The following is a 20,729-nucleotide window of genomic DNA, read 5'->3' as shown; positions in this document are numbered from 1 at the left end:
ACCACCTTCCAAATCGATGTCCTGATCACAACAGACACTCAGGAACTTTAGGCTTATTGGTCTCTCATGGAAGAGTCCATTTGAGCCAACAGCAGGAACAGAAACCCTCTTATGAATCTAAGATACTGAGACAAAGGAGGTCAAATCCAGCCACTTCATAGAAGCATGATGGGGGAGGCCATTAACGAGGCAGGATCATTCTTTGAACCAGAATCAACAACCACGGCAAGGCCTGAGAGATGGGCTGCATGATGATTTGACTTACAAACTGTTTCATTCATGGGCCTCAGGGTACATTTAGAAAAAGATGACACACTGCAGATGTACAATTCCATCTCTGTCTGAGCAGCGCCTGGCTTGACAGATGGTTTTTATACCAGGATGCCTCACAGATTCTGTCAACCAGGAAAGAGAAATCCAGGAATGTGGGCCTTCAATGCTAATCTCCCACACCTCATCCCATAAAACAAATAAGAACATACACTAGAACACTAAGCAATGCCAAAACGATGATGATTTTGAGAGCTTGTTTTCCACTTTCTTTTGTTTTATAAGTGTGGTGCTAACTGGGGCTTCAAGCACTTCTTGGGTGCATACTGTGAAGTGTAAGTGCCACTTGTTACGTGAAAAAAGGCCTGAGCAGGCACATTGCGGTCATCTCAATGAGTCCTTCAGAAAGCCACCCAAATCGTCAATGCTGAGCCCTTTGAACCAACAAAAACTGTTAGTGGGAAATGGAGGACCCTCTTGGGAAAAGATCCAAACAAATTTAGAAAGGGATAAGCAGATACTCAAGAGGCCTAACATGTCATCATTTTCCGAGGGTCACCATCTTGTTTACTATCATGGTCTGGCCTGGGAAGCCTGGGAAGCCACTGGCACTGACTTAACCACCTTTCGCTACCTGAGAATACAGCCTGGTGCTGAGAAAGGAAGGGCAGTGAGGTTCTAAACACCTTTTATTCAGCAGGCTCTAAGCTTTGTGGTTTCCTCATGTTTTTGGTTTTTTGTTTTTGGGGTTTTTTTTTTTTAGCTGAGCCAGCCTGCCACCCATTGGCAGCTCAGCGGCAGCTCAGCTTGGGCCAGGACTCGAACCGCTGTTGCTCAGAGCTCACGCTCTTGAGCAAGCTCTTAACCAACTGAGCCACTTGGCCGGCCCTTCCTCATGTATTTTATCTCCCATGTTCTGCCTAACAGCTTGGCAGGATAGATTCCTTCTCCATTGCTACATAACAAGTTGTCACAAACACAGCAGTTGAAACATCAATAGCTTTCTATTAGTTCACAGTTCTATAGATTGGAAGTCTAGGCACAACCAGAGAATAGGAGGCTGGGTTGTCTGCTCAGGCTCCCACAGGCTGAAATCAAGGTGGTATCCAGGCTGAGTCCTTGTCTGAAGGTTCTGGGGAAAACCCACTTCCAAGGTCATTCTTGTTCTGAGCAGATTTCAACTCCTTGCAGTTACAGGACTGAGATCCCTGTTTCCTTGCTGGCTTTTAGTTGAGACTATTCTCAATTCTTAGAGGCCACCCACATTCTTTGCCACATGTCCCCTTCATCTTCAAGCCATCAGTGGTATGCCAGTTCCAGGGAATATACAGGGAGTGGGGAATATTGGGTACCATCTTGGATACTATTCTGCCTACCACATGTGGTCAGTATTGCTATTCCCGCTTTACAAATGAGGAAACTGAGGCTGAGAGAGAGAGATGGTGATATATGTTGTCAGTGTTGATATGTAACTAAAGTCTGCCTCTAAAGCCCTATGTTTTCCTAATATGTCATGCTGAGTTATAAAAGGAATGATCTTTAAAAAAAAAAATTATAGGGCCAGCCGAATGGCTCTGTTGGTTAAGAGTTCGCTCAAGAGTGCGAGTTCTGAGCAACAGGGTCGCTGGTTTGATTCCTGGCCTGAACTGAGCTGATGCTGAGCTGCCAACAGGTGGCAGGATGGCTCAGCTAAAAAAAAAAAAATTACGATCACCTGATAAGTATGAGATCAGACCTAGTGACAGAGAAAGCAAAATCAATTATATGGCTGCCCCTGAGTGGTGCTGATTTCAGCTCCCAAACTGGAATTCTGACCTGGGAAACCCATAAGTTCCCCAAGATAATAAACACATTCAGCGTGTTTCTCCTCCTCTCTCTTTAAATGTCTCCCGGTTGCTTTTGAAGCTTTCAATTGATAGAAAATCCAATGCAAGCACCTTTAAATCATGAACACCAAACAGCAAAAGAGCAACACATGTCCTTTGTAGGGAAAACCACATTATTCTTCCAGGGCTAAACTACTAACTACAGAGAGGACACTCCCATGGTTGTCATGCCAGATTTTTCTGCTTTCTAGAAATGATTTTTTTAAATCAGTGCTTGCTCCGCGATGTGTAGCATGGAAAACAGGTTAAGTCAGGGGTTGTAAGTAACGTGAGGCAAAGGACCAGTCCACTACTGTTCTGCCCACCACCACTGGGTCCCCCGGAAAACAAGGCAGGCACTCAAAGCTTTGACTGAATAAATGGAAGCATGGAAAGCAACATCCTTAGAGGCTGTCACTTTCTTTTGTGATCACCTTTAAGCAGGAATTTGTGTTTTCGTTGTGAAGGCAGTGACCTGGTGACGAACTTAAGTCTTCCTCCCTTCGTTCTGGCTCAGCCACACATTTCACATTCCTGAGGAAAATCATGTTTTCAAATGTCCCTGCAGCTATTCCAATTTTTGATTCCCAGATTATGACTCTGTGAAACATCTCTAGAAGGTAAAAATCAGAAACCAGGTAAACCATCCCGAATCAAAAATACATCCTCATTGCTTGCTAAGAGGCAATCTTGCAATAATATCATAAATTAAGGGGTGGAAATGATTGGAAGGAAGAGTTCATAACAAATGAAAGTTAGAAATGCTTATTTTTTAGGGATTCTAAACTGCAAAAGTACTTGACATTTAGTAAAAATTTTTTTTTCATTACTAAATATTGGGTTGTCAGAAAAGTCAGGACGTATTTTTTTCTATGTTTTTCGTTGCAAAAATGCATCATGACTTTTCCGAGAACCCACTATTATATTAATGTCATAACACTACGAACAGATTTTTGTACCTGGGGAACACTTCCCTGTACATTCAGGTCATTGTGTAAAACTTTAAGCCTCAAACATGTAGAGCGTGTGTACCTGTGCCCTTTCTTTCCTTCTGCTTTGTGGTTTTCATATATGTGCTCCTCCAAACCAAAATTTCATGGTATTCAGACCCATGATACCGATCACCTTAGGTGGTAATCACATATGTAAAATAGTGTTAACTTATATTTGTAGAGAAATTCCTTTTTACCACGCACCATTGTAGGCATTACGCCACTGGGTTGTCATAAGGCTGTGAGGGAGGCAGCACAATCAATTCTCCAGTTCTTTATAATCATTTGAAAGGAACTGTCTCATTGGATCACTAGCCCAAAGCCAACGTTGGCACATTGATTCGAAGTTCAGTGTCTTCTGCCTGTGCCACAGAGCGTCTCTAACGATGACACCGAGGAATGAGATCCGTGGTTACCTGAACAATGAGAACAGTCGTTGTGAGGATGCAGGGTCCCTGCTTTCCTTTGGATTGCATATGAGACTGGGCTTGAAGGGCACGCTCATTGTTCTTAGTTAACTTCCTTTATTTCATCTAATAGTTCCTCAAACTAAACAGGTACCACATGGAGGCAATAGAAAAGAGCAATGATTGCCAGTTTATCTCCTGCACTGTATAATTTTTAAAGGTGTTATTGTAGAAGATCCTAAAATACAATAGTAAATATATGTTTTTAATGTGGCAGAATTATAATTTTTCAAAACTAAATTATACTTTTCTTGGTATGTGATTTTTTTTTGGGGGGGGGGATTGTGTTCATCATTAAGCTATTTTTTTTTTCTACTCTGAAAAGCTGTTTTACCACAAGTCCAGTTCTTTTTAAAGTCTATCCACAGGGAAGTCATAATCCCCTAGTTAAATAGAAGTCGGTTACCATGGAAATCATTCTAAGGCCACTGAATCAATATTTTGATTTTGCTGACATTTAATGTGAAAAGGAAAGACAGGCTAAGATTTTAAAAAGTCATTTTTCATCTTTGTTATAATTTTGATAGCTAGAAAAATTTTAAAGAAAACCATATGCTCTGTAATGAACTCCAGTTAATTCACGATCATAAAGAACTGAGCATCTATAAAAGAACAATCTACATATTTATATAATTTTGGCTTTGAGTGCACACATATGAATGCATGTATTTGGACTCAAGACTTTTTCCCCATCTCTGAATTGAGCCAGGATTCTCCCCTGTTGTTGCAGTTATAACTTGGTAGAAGAGATTTGAATGTATCCAGTTTTGCAATTGCCTTTTGATTAAGTGCTCTGAAGAGAAGGTGAAATCTGCTTTGAGAATCACTCTTCTGTAAAAGTTGACCGTTTCTGCACCAGATCCTAATAGTCCATTTGGTCCACTGACCATCCCCAAAGATACACTATAGCTGAAGGCTCCCCCATCCTTAGAGCTCCTTTGGGGGAACGTTGTTGAAACTGGACCTAGTGTGCAGTACATCTCACCGCCCATCAAGTAGCTTTCCAAGTCTAACTGGAGTCTTTGCTGCTGCTGTAATTGTGTCACTGTCTCCTCTTTTATCCTCAGAAGAAGTAAAGTTAACAGAGCTGCTATCTTCTGTTTGATAACCAGCTATTTGGAAACCTACACCTTTGGATGATGAAGGGATCAGAATGAATTATGAGCTTCATTACCTCAGGAATAAGCTACCTCGAGCATCCCAAATGAATGGGAATCAGTTCTATTTTTAAGACAATTGAATCGCCATGCAAATGTTTCTTCTATGGGGCCAACATCATAGCTTTGTGTTTGCATCCACTGTGAACACCCCAGGTGCCCCTCCCCCGGGGCTACTGTGAGGCATCACACATTTGGTAATTACACATTTGGAGTATTTGACACAGCGTCCAGGAAATTTTCCAGCATCATTCCACTGCTTGATAACACACTCCTTACTGGCTGTTTTCCTTGTCTATTTCATCTCTCCCCTCCCTATCGGATGGCTTTTTATTCCTTTTAATTATTGTATCATTCTAGATTGCTTTCAGGCCCCCTTCATTCAGAGACCACTGTTCTAAATCACTAACCTCCTTTAGCAAACAGTCTAATATAATTGATTATGTAGTTTTCTGGCAGTAAAAACAAGAGAGGGGTGACTTCTGGAAACAGGACTACAGAAAATAAAGAGAAATGAAAGGCATTGTGTATCAGTATCAAAAAAAGCTAAGGACAATATTTAAAATGTTCAAAAGGCAGATCTCTAGGGCCCTTTTATGTATTAACAAGTCAACAAAACACCTAAATTGTTTCTAAAAGCATCAATGTGTTACAAGTTGAAGGACATACTGATGACCTTGAATCATGAGAAAAAAAGAATCAAATTTCTAATCTACTCTAAGGCAGCAGCAAAACAAACAAATAAACAAACACATAATTATGTAAATAGATAGACACATATTCATTGCAGTACTATTCATTGTCGCAAACCAAACTGGGACCAAATTAAGGATTCAAGAAGATAATGATTAAGTAAAGTTCTATGATGTACACTTCTCTCCTTGAAAATGGTGTTTCTTAGCAAATTGAACACCACAGAAAATAGTCACAATAGAATAAGTGAAAATACAAAACACACAACTCTATGCACTATGATTTGAATTTTGTAAATATGCATACACATACATGTTATTTATATTTGTACTATTGCACACACACACACACACACACACACATATACCCATGATGTATTTTTGCATACATGTGTAGTAGGAAAAACTGAGCGTGAGTGGAGATTTATCATGTAGAAGGGATGGATTAGTGGCATCTCCAGGCACTTGTTTGTATTCTTCAGTATGCACAGAGGCTTTTGTTTTTTGGCTAAACAGGCACTTGGGCACAAATACAGGGAAAAAGGAGAACTGAGGGGAATGGAAGATATGGGACAAGCCTCATGGGCGTCTCAACCCATGGACTAGGATTAAACTTCTGTGGAAAGACGAGACCAGGTCAGGGAGCTTTCGTGAGGGTCTGGAGAGCCCGGCCGACAAAAAAACCTGCCCAGGTAAGGAAAGGTCCACCTGGCTTCCACTCTGCTGCAAACCACTGTGAAATGCTGTAGACTGGGGTCCAGGGGAGCCTGCTGTGGAGAGTGCTTGGGACAAGCAGAGTGAGGGAAAGGCTCCCCACAGCCTGGTACGGCCATGCTCTCGAGCTGGCAATGGTGGCACGGGGAATCTTAAAGCATTTTCCACAACTAACATGCAAAAATCTAAAGGGGCTCAGTCAGGTCAAAGCACACTTGAGGCTGCTCTCCTACCAAGGGGCTCTCAGGAAAAACTCAAGAAAGCTGAAACTTACGTCTTCAAGTAAGGACTAAAGAGCTGATGACATCTCAGGTTAACATGACCTAATTTGTATTCAGAGAGCAGCAAAGAGGCTGAGATAGATTTGATCTGTGTATTTCATAGCTGAGGGAAAATATGGGTAGAAATTAAAGACAGAGATTAAAGTAGAGACTGAAATACATATACACACAGATATACAGATATATCTATCTATATATAGATATATCTATATATCTAATCTATATCTATATCTATATCTATATCTAATCTATATCTATATCTATATCTATATATATAGATATCAGAGGTACCAAAAAATAGATATACATATTTTAAGAGATGTTATCTATGTATTACTTTTCAAAGTTGAATTGACCTTGACACTTTTGATAAATACTGACTAGTCATTTTGTAGAATATAATGATTTGAGTTATCAGTATATATTGAGTATTACAATCTTAATATAGTTTTTTCATTTTTTAAAATGTGTATACATTTTTTGTCTCTCTCTCTATATATATATATTTTTTTTCTTTTTTTCCCCCACCAAAAGGAGGTACACCAAAATGTAAAAAAACTTGTGATTTTTTAAGTGATTATAATTTTTTCTTCTTTATGTTTTCCTGTATTACAAGGTTCCCCTAATAATCACATAATATTTCTATTATTATATAAAATAATACTTATAAAAGCAAGAAACTATAAGTTTTAGATATCTTTCTAGGCAACATAATTCCCTAATGATTTGAAGCTTTGAAGGGGTAAGAAAACACCCATTGTCTTTCCTTTCTGGTGAATTAAATACATTTTTCTGGGTATCTTTTGGCCACATGCCAATAAACAGCCTTCCCTTCAGCTGGACTCCTCCATTCCTCTTTTCTGGGACCTCAGAGACACAGATGCAGGGTTATGTGAACCAAGGTGAAAGGCAGCTGCGCGCTAATACCGTGTTGACTGGGCCGGCTGAGTGGCTCAGTTGGTTAAGAGCTCACTTAACTGAGCAACAGGGTCGCGGGTTCAATGCCCGAGCTGAGCTGCCACTGAGCTGCCCACAGGCGACAGGGTGGCTCAGCTTAAAAAAAACCAAACAAACAAAGAAAACAAATATCGTGTTGACTGAACTATTTTTTCTAGGCGAACTGGGCATGGGGTGTTTTACCTTCAGTCCTCTCTGGGGCTTTCCCGCCCTTACTGGTGGTGGCTGTACTGTTGACGGTCTCTGACGATGTGCTCAGCTTGGTACTAGGGTCCCTCTTGGGCTTGGGGGGTGGTTGTCTCCGGGAGCCACAGCTGCTGTCGTCATCGGTGCCCCCAACCGAGTGCAGAGACTGTGACCTCACGGAAAAGCCGCTGGAGCAAGGATGGGGAAGTCTGTCCTGAGGTGCAGGCATCGTCATGAACCCCATGCGGAAATGTTTGCCCACGTAACTTCCTTCGTGGCTTCTCCCTACTTCTCCACCTATGCTGTAAAAGAAAGCAGACCGAACCCCATGGAGATCAATTGAGCCAGGAAATGCAAGGCCGGGGACAGAACCACATGGATAATACCTGGATAGTTCCAACTTTAACTTGACACAGTTGAAGAAACATTTCCATGGAAGTGAAAACATTCTATATGTTTACACTAAATAGCACAGCAGATAGAACTTGATTATAATCAGGAATCCTAACACCTAGTTCCAGCTATCTTGGTATCCTGGTCTCCAGATGCTCTCAAAATGGTATTCCAAATCGAAAAGATGCGGACTAGCACAATTCATCTTTAATCATTTTCCTTTACTTTGAGGTCAATCTTAAAAAGTGGTTTAAACAAGGAAACAAGAATTCCATGACAATAAGCCACCCTTGTGGCCCATGATGGAGGCCAACGGGCAGCACTTAAGACTCCTTCCCCAGTTCATGGAAACTATCCCCACCTTTCCCTGGTTTCTATAGTGAGAAGAACAGAACAAACAACAACAACAAAAGGAGGTCCTGTTACTAAATACAAAGGGAAGAGAGAGAGAGAAAGGGAGGAGGAAGTAAAGAAAAAGAGAATGGTAGGGGAGGGAGAAAGAGAGAGAGGGAGGGAGGGAAGAAGGAAGGGAGGGAGAAAGAGAAAATGCTTGTTTTAATCAGTGAAGGAATTGTCAGCCTCTTTCAGTGTTCCAGAATCCTTCAGATACACTAAAAGCGTATTCTCCTAATAAGCTAGCCTCACAGAACAGAAGAGCGGCATCTGATAAAGAGGTGGGGTTAAAATAGCATCTGATCCTGGGACAGTTCTAAAGACCTCATAAATATTCAGAGCATGCAAAGCTCCCAAATGTAAGGTTCTTAAGTTTAAGTTTTACATAAGAAAGTTTGAACAAAAATGTAAAAACATAAGAAATGTCTCTCAGTTTGAAGCTCAACTAATCATATAGGAAATAACTCTTGGGCCTTTCTCTATGCCACTAAGTAAAGCTACTCTTTTATGAAGAAAAATGACATGAATGTCAATGTGAATTTTTAAAAGAGGCATTTTCCTAGAGTTTATCTCTATTCTCCATTTATGTCTATTTGTCAATTAAGGAAACACAAAGAGACATTATTAGAAATACATGAATGATTTTCTTAGGCATGTAAAAATGGTTAAAAGTATCTTCAAATATATGAATTTTGGAAACCTATTGATTGAATCTACCTTTCCAGATATAAGTTTACTTAGGCTTTATTATTATTATTATTATTAACCTTAATTTTAGCTGACTCTGCCTTTATAACTTGATGAGATTCAAGGTAAGATTTTGCATTACGCTTTATTATATCTTTCATGTCATTATTATGTTTGTCATAAATTTATCATCTCAGTAGGAACAATAATGGAGAATGAGGCTCCTTTCTGTCTTCAACTGAGAACTTCTGACAATTATATGACCATTGTGGACTGAGCCAGAAAGGATTCAAAAAGAGCATGAGACTGATTCTGGCATGTAATTCCAATGACAACTTGCCCCTCAATTTAAAATATTTTTTATATCGAATTCATTTGTTTTCTTAATACTTTGAGTCGATAACTCCAACAGTAGATATACCATCTTTGCAAAACAAAATAACGGTGTCTGGAAGCTCCAAGCACTGATTAGAGCAACGGATACCCAGAAGCATGAGTGAAATCCAAGAGACAGATAAATGGATGTTTTCACATCATAGTGGTAAGCTTCCTGTCTGTGCGTTGTTTTCATGAATGTTTGTGCTTTCAAGAGCATCCATCAAAACAAACAAACAAACAAACAAACAAACAAACAAACAAACAAACTAGGAGCTTACTCAAGTAGAATGGTTTGTGAAAAATCATTAGGAATTTAAGGGAGCATAGAGGTATAGAGGTGGGGGATGGGTGTGAAATGGGGACGCTTCTCTTTGAATTGTGATGACTGTGGCCTTGACCTTTCTCATAGAAGACATTTGATTTAACTTTGACATCAGTCATTTTGCATCCTCATGTCTTTTCCTTATTTCTGTTGTCATATCACTGAGCAAAAGGTGCTTTAAGGATATACTTAGGCAGCCATCTCATTCCCAGTAACATGGTCACATGAGAGGATTAATGTGTGTGTTAATGCACACAACAATTTATGAGACACTGATTCGGAATAATTGCATCAGCAATTTCTCTGTTACTTTTAACCTAAATAGGGCCTGCACCTTTTCCCTAACAGATAATTAGTCCTGCTGTTTCACTTCAAAATTACATTGTCTCAGCATAAAACAATTTCATCTCACCCTCCATGCTTTTGTTCATATATATACGTGTACACACGCACACACACACTAACACACTAACACTTCTTCCATAGAGTAATTCAGTGTATGCTTCAAGCAATAGCAGGTCTCAGATGCAAATTTAAATTGACCAGGCTGTGAAGACATGATGAAGACATGGGGCTAAGAGAAGCTGGATACAAAACCATTGTCTAACGCAAGGCTAAGGGTAAGCAATAAAGGTTACGGCACATCTAGATTTAAGAGACCAGTAAAGACAATTAGTCAAAAGTAAATTGAAGAATGTGGAACATAGCATACAACCAATTCCTGAATTTGCTATAGGAGTACATGGAGTTTTTAAAATGCACAGACTCCTGGTCCCATGCTAAGGGCAAGTACTGAATTGTATCAGTTGAATCAGAACCTCTGATTCTGTAGACAGTGAGTTTGTGGTTTTAAAACTATATCCAGATGTTTCTAATGTCTCCAATCCAGAGACCCCCAAGAATCATTAAGAACAGAAGTTAGATCCAATAGTGAGCAGATATCTGTTAGGAAGAAACAGCCAAGGGACCCAAACACCAGAAAGTGGCATGAAGGAGACATACCAGAGGCCAGATAAACTATCACAGAAAAGAAAAGGCACAATGTATGAGCTTGTGTTACGTTATGCTGCAGTAACAAGCCATCACCAGTTCTGACAGATCTACAACAACAGAGATTTAATTCTTATTTGTATTAATTGGGTTGGTTGTGCATCAGCTGCAGCTCTGCTCTACATGTCTTCTTTAATCTAGGATCTAGCTCCTACTGGGATATGTTCTCATTGCAGAGAAAGAAAAAGATTCACTGAACTGCATAGCGTCTCTTAAAGCTTTTGCTTAGATGTGGCATATAAACTTTCACTCACATTCCATTGGCTAAAACCGGTCTCATGGCCATGCGTGATATCAATGGGGTGGGGGTGGGGGGATGATAAGTTTTCCTCCAACTGGAAACCACTGCAAGTTACATGACAATATATGGGGATGCATAATCCTCTTACAGGCAGGGGACCAAATATTGGTACAGAAGCTGTGGTATATGCCACTGGGGCCTCCCTTTAAGAGAGAACTTGCCATGAGGAATGAAGTTAGCTGACAACCAACGATCCACTGTGGAAATTTGTACTTCCTGTCCCCATAATTCTTAGCTCTATAGGGTTAGAAGTCCTTGTCCACAAATGAGACGCACTCTTTCTAGAAGACACAGCAAGGGTCCCGTTGAACAAGCTGTAGCTGCCTGCTGGGCAATATGAACTTCCTTCATAGAGTGGCCAGCGGGCTACTAGATGAGTCTCCACTGTGGAAGAGATCATGGACCCCTTTCAGAATGAGGAGACAGGGCTGTTGTCACACAAAGGGGCAGAGATAAATATGTGTGCAACCCATTTTGATACTCTTTTGCCCAATTGTGACTTTGAAAGGTCACATGCAGCAACCCTGGCCCGAGAAGGTTTTGGTTACTAGGGGTTCCAACCTCTTATGAAAGAGGGATTAGTCTAACCAGCAAGTAAGCCACTGAGACCAGTACAGGTGCTGGTGGAAATGAGGTGACTTTAGAACAAATGATGGAGGGAGATAATGAGCATCAGCCACAGCCCCCATAGAAATGGCAGTGATGAGGGCTATAGTTTATCACACTAACAGCTCCCTGTAAGCTTCCCCTCAGGAAGAGTCCCTAAGGAACTATGAAAGAGTTCTTTCCCAAACCTGTAAGAGAAGAGCATCTACTGAGCTTAAGAGGTGAACTGCGGCAGCCATCAAGGTGTGTGGCTCAGATCTCCAGCAGGAGAGAAACATCTCTAAGGACAGAAGTTAGCTGACAGCCACCAGCTAGAGTCTTCTAGTTGGGTGCAGCATTTCAGCCAAGGCACTCTGCCCCTGGAAAGCTTCTAGCCAACTGCTGAACATGTTGAGGTATGGGACTTGGTTATTTCTGCCCAGTGTGGGAGTCCTGAATGGGCAGTCTTTGTATCTGAGTTCCCCTGTTGGGCTGGCTGAGACTTTCCCATAGCTATACCATGGTCGGCTCTGCGGCTCTTCCTGTCCAATCGTTTCTCCAGTCCCCTCTCCTTTCATAGCTGTCAAGCCTGCGTCTTGGCTTCAGGCTTGTCCTGCCCCCTCGCTGTCCCAGACATCGTCCTCAACAGATCTCACACTTTTGACCCCACGTAGCTTGGTGTCTGCTTTCTAGAGGGCATGAATTGACATACTTGGGAACAATCACACAATCTATGGTGTTCAGAAACCAAAGAAGAGGGAAGAGAAAGCCTAAAAACAAAGGGACCCCAGGAAGAAGAAATGCCTGTGGAAATAGGACATGTTCTTGCTTCAAACTGAGCATTTAATTTGGAGAGGGAGGAACTGGCTCCACTGGAGGAACACTTGGCTTGAAATGAAAGTTATGTGGGCTGAAGAAAGCAGAGTCTTTTTGCAAGAAGACTCTAGCACTCAAGATAGATTAAGCCTGACACATCTCATGTTATAAAAATAAAAATAAGTTACATAATTCTGAATTTAAACAAGTACATTTTTTTTCTCAGACAATGTAGGCAATGTTGTGAGATCTAGTTGTGTTGGTTAGTTTTTCTAGCATAAAACATACATACACACAAAATAATGTATTGCTTAAATCAAGGCAGGCTGTTTTCCCAGAAATAATTGATAAACTATTTGCAAATTTCTCCTCAAAACAAGTTATTGACTCATGGAAAGACCTGGGCAATTTTGCTCTGGAGTCATTGAGTTGTGGGCTCCATCCCAGTTCCATCACTTAGCAGCTGTACAACATTAGCTGTTGATCCCTAAGACTCCTTCCTTGTCTGTTAAATAGTAGTACTGGCCTCATGGAGTTGTTATCAAGTTTACCTGATATACTACATATGAAGCACTTAGCACAGAGTTTAACATATAATATGCAATCAAAATTTTAGCTTTAAAATTTCTACTTTTAAATTCTTTCCTCCTGAATTTTCTATATGGATTCATCACTCGCATTGTACAGCTGTGTCTCCGTGCCACATAACCTTAAAAAATCACACTCAGCATCAAAGCAAAATATTACATTTAAATCAAAGTATGGAGACAATCTAGGCAAATATAATCCTCATTCTCTTAACTTTCAACTTGCTTCAGTTTTTCCAAGCACCTGTTAAGCAGGACTGACAAAGAAAGCTACAAAACAAGGACTTCAAAACCTGCTTTGACATTGCTAGTCAACAGAGATTGTTATTTGTCTTGTCATCTGCTTGAAAATCCATCAGCATTAATGCTGTGTGTCTTTTTCTGAGAACTGTTTCCTTTTTTTTGGAGATGAAAACACAATCCCTGAGATGGGAGAGCTACCAAGGTGAGATGTCATCTCTAAAAGTGACAAGGTTGTAACTTCTATGTGTGATTTTTGAAGCAAACATGCCAATATTTCATAGGTAGAGCCTTCCTTGAGAACTGCTGGAAAAAACAGAATCCCATTCTGTTGATACCATATATCCTCTTTCAAGCATATCTACGAAGTCGTAATATGAACTGAAGGGTTACCTAGGAGTTTGCTAGCTAGTATGTTTTGGTTTTCTGGATCAATTCTGTGAAGCTGAGTTCAAAAATCCGTGACACTGATGTGCAATCCAGTATATGTCTACCTTTGCAAATTTCTGAACCACCTGTAATTTTTTCTCTTGATTTTCGAGAAAGTGTATTGATTTGGTATTAGGGAAAGGGCACATTTAACCATAAAGGAAACAAGGAAACTCTGAAAGTGAAATGGAGGCTACAGCTGTAAAGCAGTTAATGAAATTTGCCTGTGGGAAAGTTGACTGCTGTCATCTACTAACTATTCAAATCTTTCATGTTAGGCATTTTACTCTAAATGAATGAAGAGAATCAATATTGAGGCTTTATTAATTAAAATTATGACTTTAGAAGTTTATATTTGCTGCTGCCTCCCTCTTGCCTTCTCTTCAGATACACGAGGCTAAACACCACTGACTCTATCCTGCCCAGAGAGTCCCCTCTGCCTGCGCCACTCTCCCCCACCCCCCCAACCAGAAGGTTCAGAATGCACTCCCTTTCTCCTCTTCAGAATGCACTCCCTTTCTCCCTCAACACTGGCCTCTTCTAGGTATCATTTCCAGCTAAAGCAATCTAGGCCCTTGAAAAATTGTACATAATAAGAGCCAAGAAATCAGTGTGCTATGCCTTTTCCTATTTTGACAGGCAATAGACCTTAACCCAAAGACAGACTTTCAGAGTTATAATGGATTACACCTGCCATATGTTTGGGCCGATGGAACTCATCCTATCGTATCTACACTCCTTCTAGCCCCATTGGGTCCTTCATGAGCACAAGTGGCTGTTCACATCCCACCTTGAGCTTCGTGAGGGCAGGTGTCCTGGCTTCTTGCTCATGACAGTCACCAGCACATTTTGTGTGCCCAAACATATTTGTTTCACGAAGGCAAAGTAAAGAAAGGGAGTCCACTTTGGAGATAGCCAGAGAGAGGGCTTAGTTAGAGAGTCTGTGGGCATTAGTCACGTGTGTTTCCCAGGGATTCATTCTTCCTACTCCCGGTAATGGAAATTCCTGTGTGGAGACCAGCCACCTCCCTCTCAGTCCAGAGTGTTACTCAGACCCAGCCAATCAGCCACTAGAAACGTGGCCACCATGACCATTGCAGGGACTGGCAAATGCCTTAGGTAAGTCCAGCCCGAGTAAGTGCCGGGCGCTGCGTGGAAGCCCAGACCCACCTCATCCCTCTTGCCACCCTGTAGGGAGATTGGTGGGACCAGGTGTGTGTGGCATTGTGGGAGCTAGGTCAATCCTAAGACCCTGCAGGGCTGTCAACTACCACATTCCATTTTGCCAAAGCCAAATACATTGGGTTTTCTGGCACTTGTTGGACAAAGTCCTACGAACCAGTATAACGTAGTGGGTACTAAATAAATGTCATTGGCTGACCTGTGTCAGGAATGAGCCAGAGCAGGAAACGAATGTGTCATCCTGATTATTGCTTGAGAATGGTCTTCCTATATAACACCATAAATGAAAACAACGAACTGTTTTGTACGTTTGCCCCATATTATGTATACATATTTTTTAATAATGTAGCATACTTTGATGTGGAAACTTGGCTCCAGTAAAATTAAACTGTGTTCATATTTCCTTCCAAATTGTTCACTCACCATTACCCTTAATGGCTTCGCTGAGCCCCAATTGCTCAGTCACAGCCATAATCTGTGGATTTCTTTGCTGTAGGCACAAACATTCATTTTCACCACTTCATAGCCTCAATAATATCTATTTTCTACTTTTGTGCTCCTAATATCTTAACTCTCTTAGATTTTTTTTTTTAGACCTGAATTTCCTGTGTCTGGCTGTTTATTGATGTTTCTTGCATCTAAGGTCAAGATAAAAAGGAGAATCTTTATACATCTTTTTAATAAAGGCTGTGGTAAACTACTGTAGAAAAAGAAAACAAAAACCAAAGCCACAGAATTTTAAAAAGCTGTGCCAAAGGGAGGGACCCAGTTTTCATTGGCTCCAGATATTATACCTGAAATTGATATTATTAAGCATTAAATACATTATTTCTTCTTGCTAGGATATTTCAGCTCTGCTCCCAATTTTGTATCTCAGAAAGAATATGAGATATGTAATCAACCATTGACTAGAAACCTAAATTTAGATAGGAGGCACACACTTTCTGAGCCATAATTACTTTTATAATGAGGGGAAATACTTCCCAGGGTTGTTATAAGAAATTAAAATAAGATACAAAATTTCAAAAGCACCTAGTAAAGTGGCTAGAAGTAAAAGCTAAACAAAATTAATTTATCTTCCCTACCTTCCTGGTTTGCCAGGAAACTCTGTCAATTTTCAACTTTCTGTTCCCAGCTACAAAATAGGCATTTTAATGTGTCCACCCTATATAGCATTATAAAGCAGAATACCCTAACAATGTAAATGCATTTTGCTTGTTTCTGTAAGAGGGCTTGACAGTAATTATTAGGCAATATACTTCCAAATACAAATTGGGGGGTGGAGCGGGGGGTATCTTGCTGGAAAGTGAAGGAAAAGGAACAAAAATAAATAATTTGTTTTTTCTGCCACAATTGTTTGTTAGGTATAGTAGAGAGTTAGGCAAACCAATTGAATAAATTTTATGGTATTTCTGACAATACCCCATGATAATTTAATATTTTTATAAATATTAGGGCTCAGGGTAACCATGACCCGGGAGTTATGCTTCAAAAACAAATGAGCAATTATTTATCAAAAAGTGCTTAACACTGAGAGTTGAAGGTGGATATTACTCCCCATTAATTTGATGCTTAGTCATAACAATAAAGTAGGGAGGTTAGAATGGGGAGTTGAGAAAGTTTTGTTTTGTTTTTTTTAACCTTTGTCAAAATTCCTTTTATTCACTTCTGAAGTTCTTAAGAGGCAGAACTGAAATATAATGCCTCTTCAAGCCCGAATAAATTCTATAGAACATTTTTAAGAGACTTATTTTTACTTGAAACATGACAAGTGCTTTTAAGATTAACATATGTTATTATCCATGGTATTTTGGAATCTAAAATTAAAATATTCCTTATTTCTATACATAAATAAGACTTCTCTACTCCTTGAAGTGTCATGGCTTTAGGGTATATGCAAAATTCAAATCATGTCATGATATTCAGATTCAAATTAGGATACAGTTTACAGAAGTTCATATCGTGGGAGCTCTTTTCCAAAAACTCAACCAAAGAAGGGGAGGTTCTGGAAAATATACTTTATTTGTGTCTTCGAAACTGACATAAGCTTTGAATATGGTTTGAGAAGATGCCAAGTTTTTACAAATGAGTTTAGCTAGCCATATGTGGCTCCTTTTTTCAACCTAGAAGTAGAAGCTAGAAATACAGAATGTTAACATATAATGACTTTGAACTTCCTTTGCTGAGCAGAAGGGGCCAACGATATCAGTTTAAAGTATATGATGGGTTTGGCTTTCTAAAGGTATAATTTTTAAGGAGGAAGAAACAGCTTTGTGTTGAGGCATTGATTTACTATTTATTCACAAAAACCGAGTGTCTCCTCTTTGTCAGTTAGTGACCCAAGCACAGTGGTCAATGTCCTTAGCTGATCACGGGTTACTGAACCAGCATGACATCTGCACCCTGTGGTCAGAGGTTCACTCAGAGGAAGTTTCTGGGCAGGTGCAGTGAGCCCCTAACCAGGCTGAGAGCCTGGGAAGTCCCATGGGAGGAAGTGGCTTTTCAGCTGATGCAGGGCATGAGTAAGACTTAATCAGATAAGGAGGAGAAGTGTGGAGAATCTGTGTACTGACAGTTGAGATCTAGAGAAACTGAGACATTACACAGGTATTTGGGCGGAATTTGATGGGACCTTGTTGCAGGATTTCCAATGACTGCAACAATCCTTAGCTCAAAGAGGGCACCCAATAAGTATTTATTAATTCAATGAATGGAGAAATGTATGTTCAGTAACAACTCCCAGGTTTCTTAAGCACCAGATGAACGATAGTGGCATTTAATAATATTCTACTCCATTTCCTTCAGTTGCCATTTGCTTAGTTTATGATGAAGGAGAAAGGAAAATGCTATGAGTACTCATACACTCTGAATTCTTATCCTTGTGATAGGAGTCAGGCATCTGAATGCAGGGATCAGCTTGCTCTGTCCTCCCCATCTCCAATGGCCTGCTTTGGTTTCAGTGCTCATTGTATCTTGGCTAAATTAATGCAATTGCTTCTTAGCTGATATTTTCCCACAGTGCTGCCAGATTTATCCTTGCAAATGCAGATTTGCTCATGTCACTCGCTAAATTAAAACCCTTAGATAGCTTTTCCCTTTCTTCAGACTAAAAACCCAAACTTATGTGATACACAAGGATTTTTAAGATTTGAATCTTATACCAAGTCTCATCTGTAATATGTTCCCTCTTTGACCTTAAGATCCCTCTAATATAACATGTTCCCACCTTAACTTTGTTCCAGATTGTTGATTCTAAAGTAAAGTTCAAAACTGACCAGATGCCAAGTGCAGCCATGAGTCTTGAAGATACAGACCAGATAAATTATGACCTCAGCCAGCAGTCATGCTGCTTTCTCTGCCTGAACTAAATCATCCCTTCAGCTAAATCATGTTTTAGGACATCTGAATTGATGTGCTTTCTTGGAGGAACACTTCCACTAGCAGCCAGGCTTTCTCAAGGCTGACGCCAGTGTTATACCCTTGGGCTGTCATAGAGCTCTGAGCTTCTTCGTATTAGAACAGCTCCTTTAGGAAACTCTGCAGTTGTCACTCACCTATAACTTGATCTCCTCTACTGGTCAGGTCCCAGAAATACTTTGCAGTTTAAAGAGTTATAGGGTGAAAAAAATACAGAAAGATCAGGAAATTCTAGACATGCATTCATAGAATCATTGCAAAAAATGAGTTATCAATGAAAAAAAAAACGCACTGCAGTTTTATCTTCTAGATCAAGCCAAAGTCATCCAAGGTCTTCCTAAAGAATATTTTTAAATTATCTGAATGCAACTTAAGGTTACCCTCCTTAAAAGGTAAGCTAATACTATACTTACAAATGACACACACGTCAAAGTAACTGTTTCAAAGCTTTAAGACATTTATCTCATTTTGGGTAAACGCAAGTCCTTCAGCTGAGCACCTTCAGGTCTTTTTCACTGAGAAGATCGTTGTCCTCTTCGGAGATGTCTCTTTGTCCTTTTCTCCTCCCCAGCTCTGAATTTTTACACATCATTACCTATCTACTCTTGCTCTGGTTTTCTGACTCGATCTCTGTCACCACGATTTTTCAACATACATTAATTATTCCTCTTTATTAGCTTAGTCTCATCAACATCCCAAAACACTGCAAAACATTCCAGGACCCCCTTTCTTTAGAAACACTTTCTCTCAAACACTTGTGAGCTCCTGTCCTAGTCTTCTCATTCTTTATCTCTTCCTTCCTTTCACTCTCCTTCTCTCCTTCCCTTCCTCCTTCCTTTCTTCCCTTTTATTCTTCCTTCTTTCCTTCCTTCCTTCTTTCTCATTCACTTATTCAATCATTAATTCAATTTGAATTCACACATATTTATTCAGCACATCTTTCATGCCCAAAACACTGTTGGCTGTCTGAGGTCCACTTTTAAGCCAGGTGTTAAATTCTCAAAAGTCTGGTCTCCTTGTGACTGGTCCACAAATCACACCCTCTCTGTATTTGTTATTTCTGACTTCTACCACCAAGGAGTCTACTGAAATGGTTCTGTTAAAAGTCACTTTACTGGCTAATTCCATAATCTAGGAGGTTTGCTCTTTTGTCTATCTAGATTCTTCTTAATCTCTTCAGAGATACTTTCTCTCTTATAGACCACAGCTTCTTTCTGGAATGTCCCATTGTCCTTGGCTTCCCTGATATTGTTCTCTCCTATTTCTCATCTTTCCGATTGTTCCTACATGGCATCTCCACTGACTTTTCTTCTTCTTCCTTTTTTTTTTTAAGATTTTATTGGGGAATTGGGGGAGGGAAACAGTGTTGGGGAATTGGGGAAGGGGACCAGCCAAGTTGTTGTTCTTCGGTCTTCGTTCTGGAGGGTGCCAGGTGCCATCTGGCTTCCCATCGGCAGCTCATGGCCTCTAAGCTCAAGGTGCTGTGTTCAATCTTAGTTGTAGGTGGGTGTAGCCACCATCCCATGTGGGAGTCGAACCTGGCAGCCTTGTTGTTAAGAGTGCATGCTCTATCCACTGAGCCATCTGGGCGACAGCTCAGCTCAAGGTGTTGAGTTCAGTCTTAGTTCCAAGTGGGCGTAGCCCACCATCGAATAGGCAATCTTGTTACACCAGCTGAGCGAACAGTGACAGCTCAGTTCGGGCACAGTGTCACTGGCCCATGTGGGAATCGAGCCGCCGGCTCTGTTGCTCAGAGCTTGCGCTCTTAAGCCAACTCTTAACCAACTGAGCCACTCAGCCAGCCCCTGACTTTTCTTCTTGACCTTCATGCTTCAGTATAGGCCAAGGTTTCTACTACTGTCCTTTCTCTGTCCTTGTCCTAGACAAACATCAAATTTTAAGACTTCAAGGCTTTGTCTTATTTACGTGATATCTCAAGCTAATATCCCACTTTTCTCTGCCTTCGGAGACATGTATTTGCCCTCCCAACCAAATGCTGGATATTTCCAAATGGATGTTCCTTTCCCACTCAAGGTCAACATCTTCCAAAACAAAATCAGCATCATCTCCTGTTTCTCTCTATTGAAATTTTGTCTTGAATAGCATCATCACTCTCTCAACCACAGAGGAAAAAGACAAACAAGCAAACAAAATTCCAAATAATTTGACATCGATATACACATTCAGCTAATTAATAGATCCTTCCTCTTCTCCCTGGATCTTACATCTGTCTCCTATTTTCCAAACCATCTACAAGCCTTTTATTAACTTTTGTGGTCTTGGCTGCTAAATGGTATCTTACTTGGATTCTCTATTTCAATGTCTCCTACACTAATCATTCACCTGAACAAATAATCCTAAAAAGGAA

At 40.3% G+C, this 20,729-nt stretch overlaps 1 protein-coding gene across 1 annotated transcript in view; it reads right to left on the bottom strand.

Annotated features, from left to right (window-relative positions):
• Nucleotides 1-20,729, bottom strand: part of LOC109376906 (neuronal tyrosine-phosphorylated phosphoinositide-3-kinase adapter 2) — a gene marked incomplete at its 3' end in the record, with an annotated part of 180,275 nt that overhangs the window by 49,895 nt on the left and 109,651 nt on the right. Inside the window, exon 4 of the mRNA XM_019633058.1 lies at nt 7,579-7,883. Coding sequence (XP_019488603.1) covers nt 7,579-7,883 — 305 coding nt within the window. The remainder of the gene's footprint in view (nt 1-7,578; nt 7,884-20,729) is intronic.

This window comes from Hipposideros armiger, unplaced genomic scaffold (assembly GCF_001890085.2).
Source record: "Hipposideros armiger isolate ML-2016 unplaced genomic scaffold, ASM189008v1 scaffold_1235, whole genome shotgun sequence".
Classification (NCBI taxonomy): domain Eukaryota; kingdom Metazoa; phylum Chordata; class Mammalia; order Chiroptera; family Hipposideridae; genus Hipposideros; species Hipposideros armiger.
Note: the sequence above shows the minus strand (reverse complement) of the source record. Positions and strands in the feature narration are given on the sequence as shown.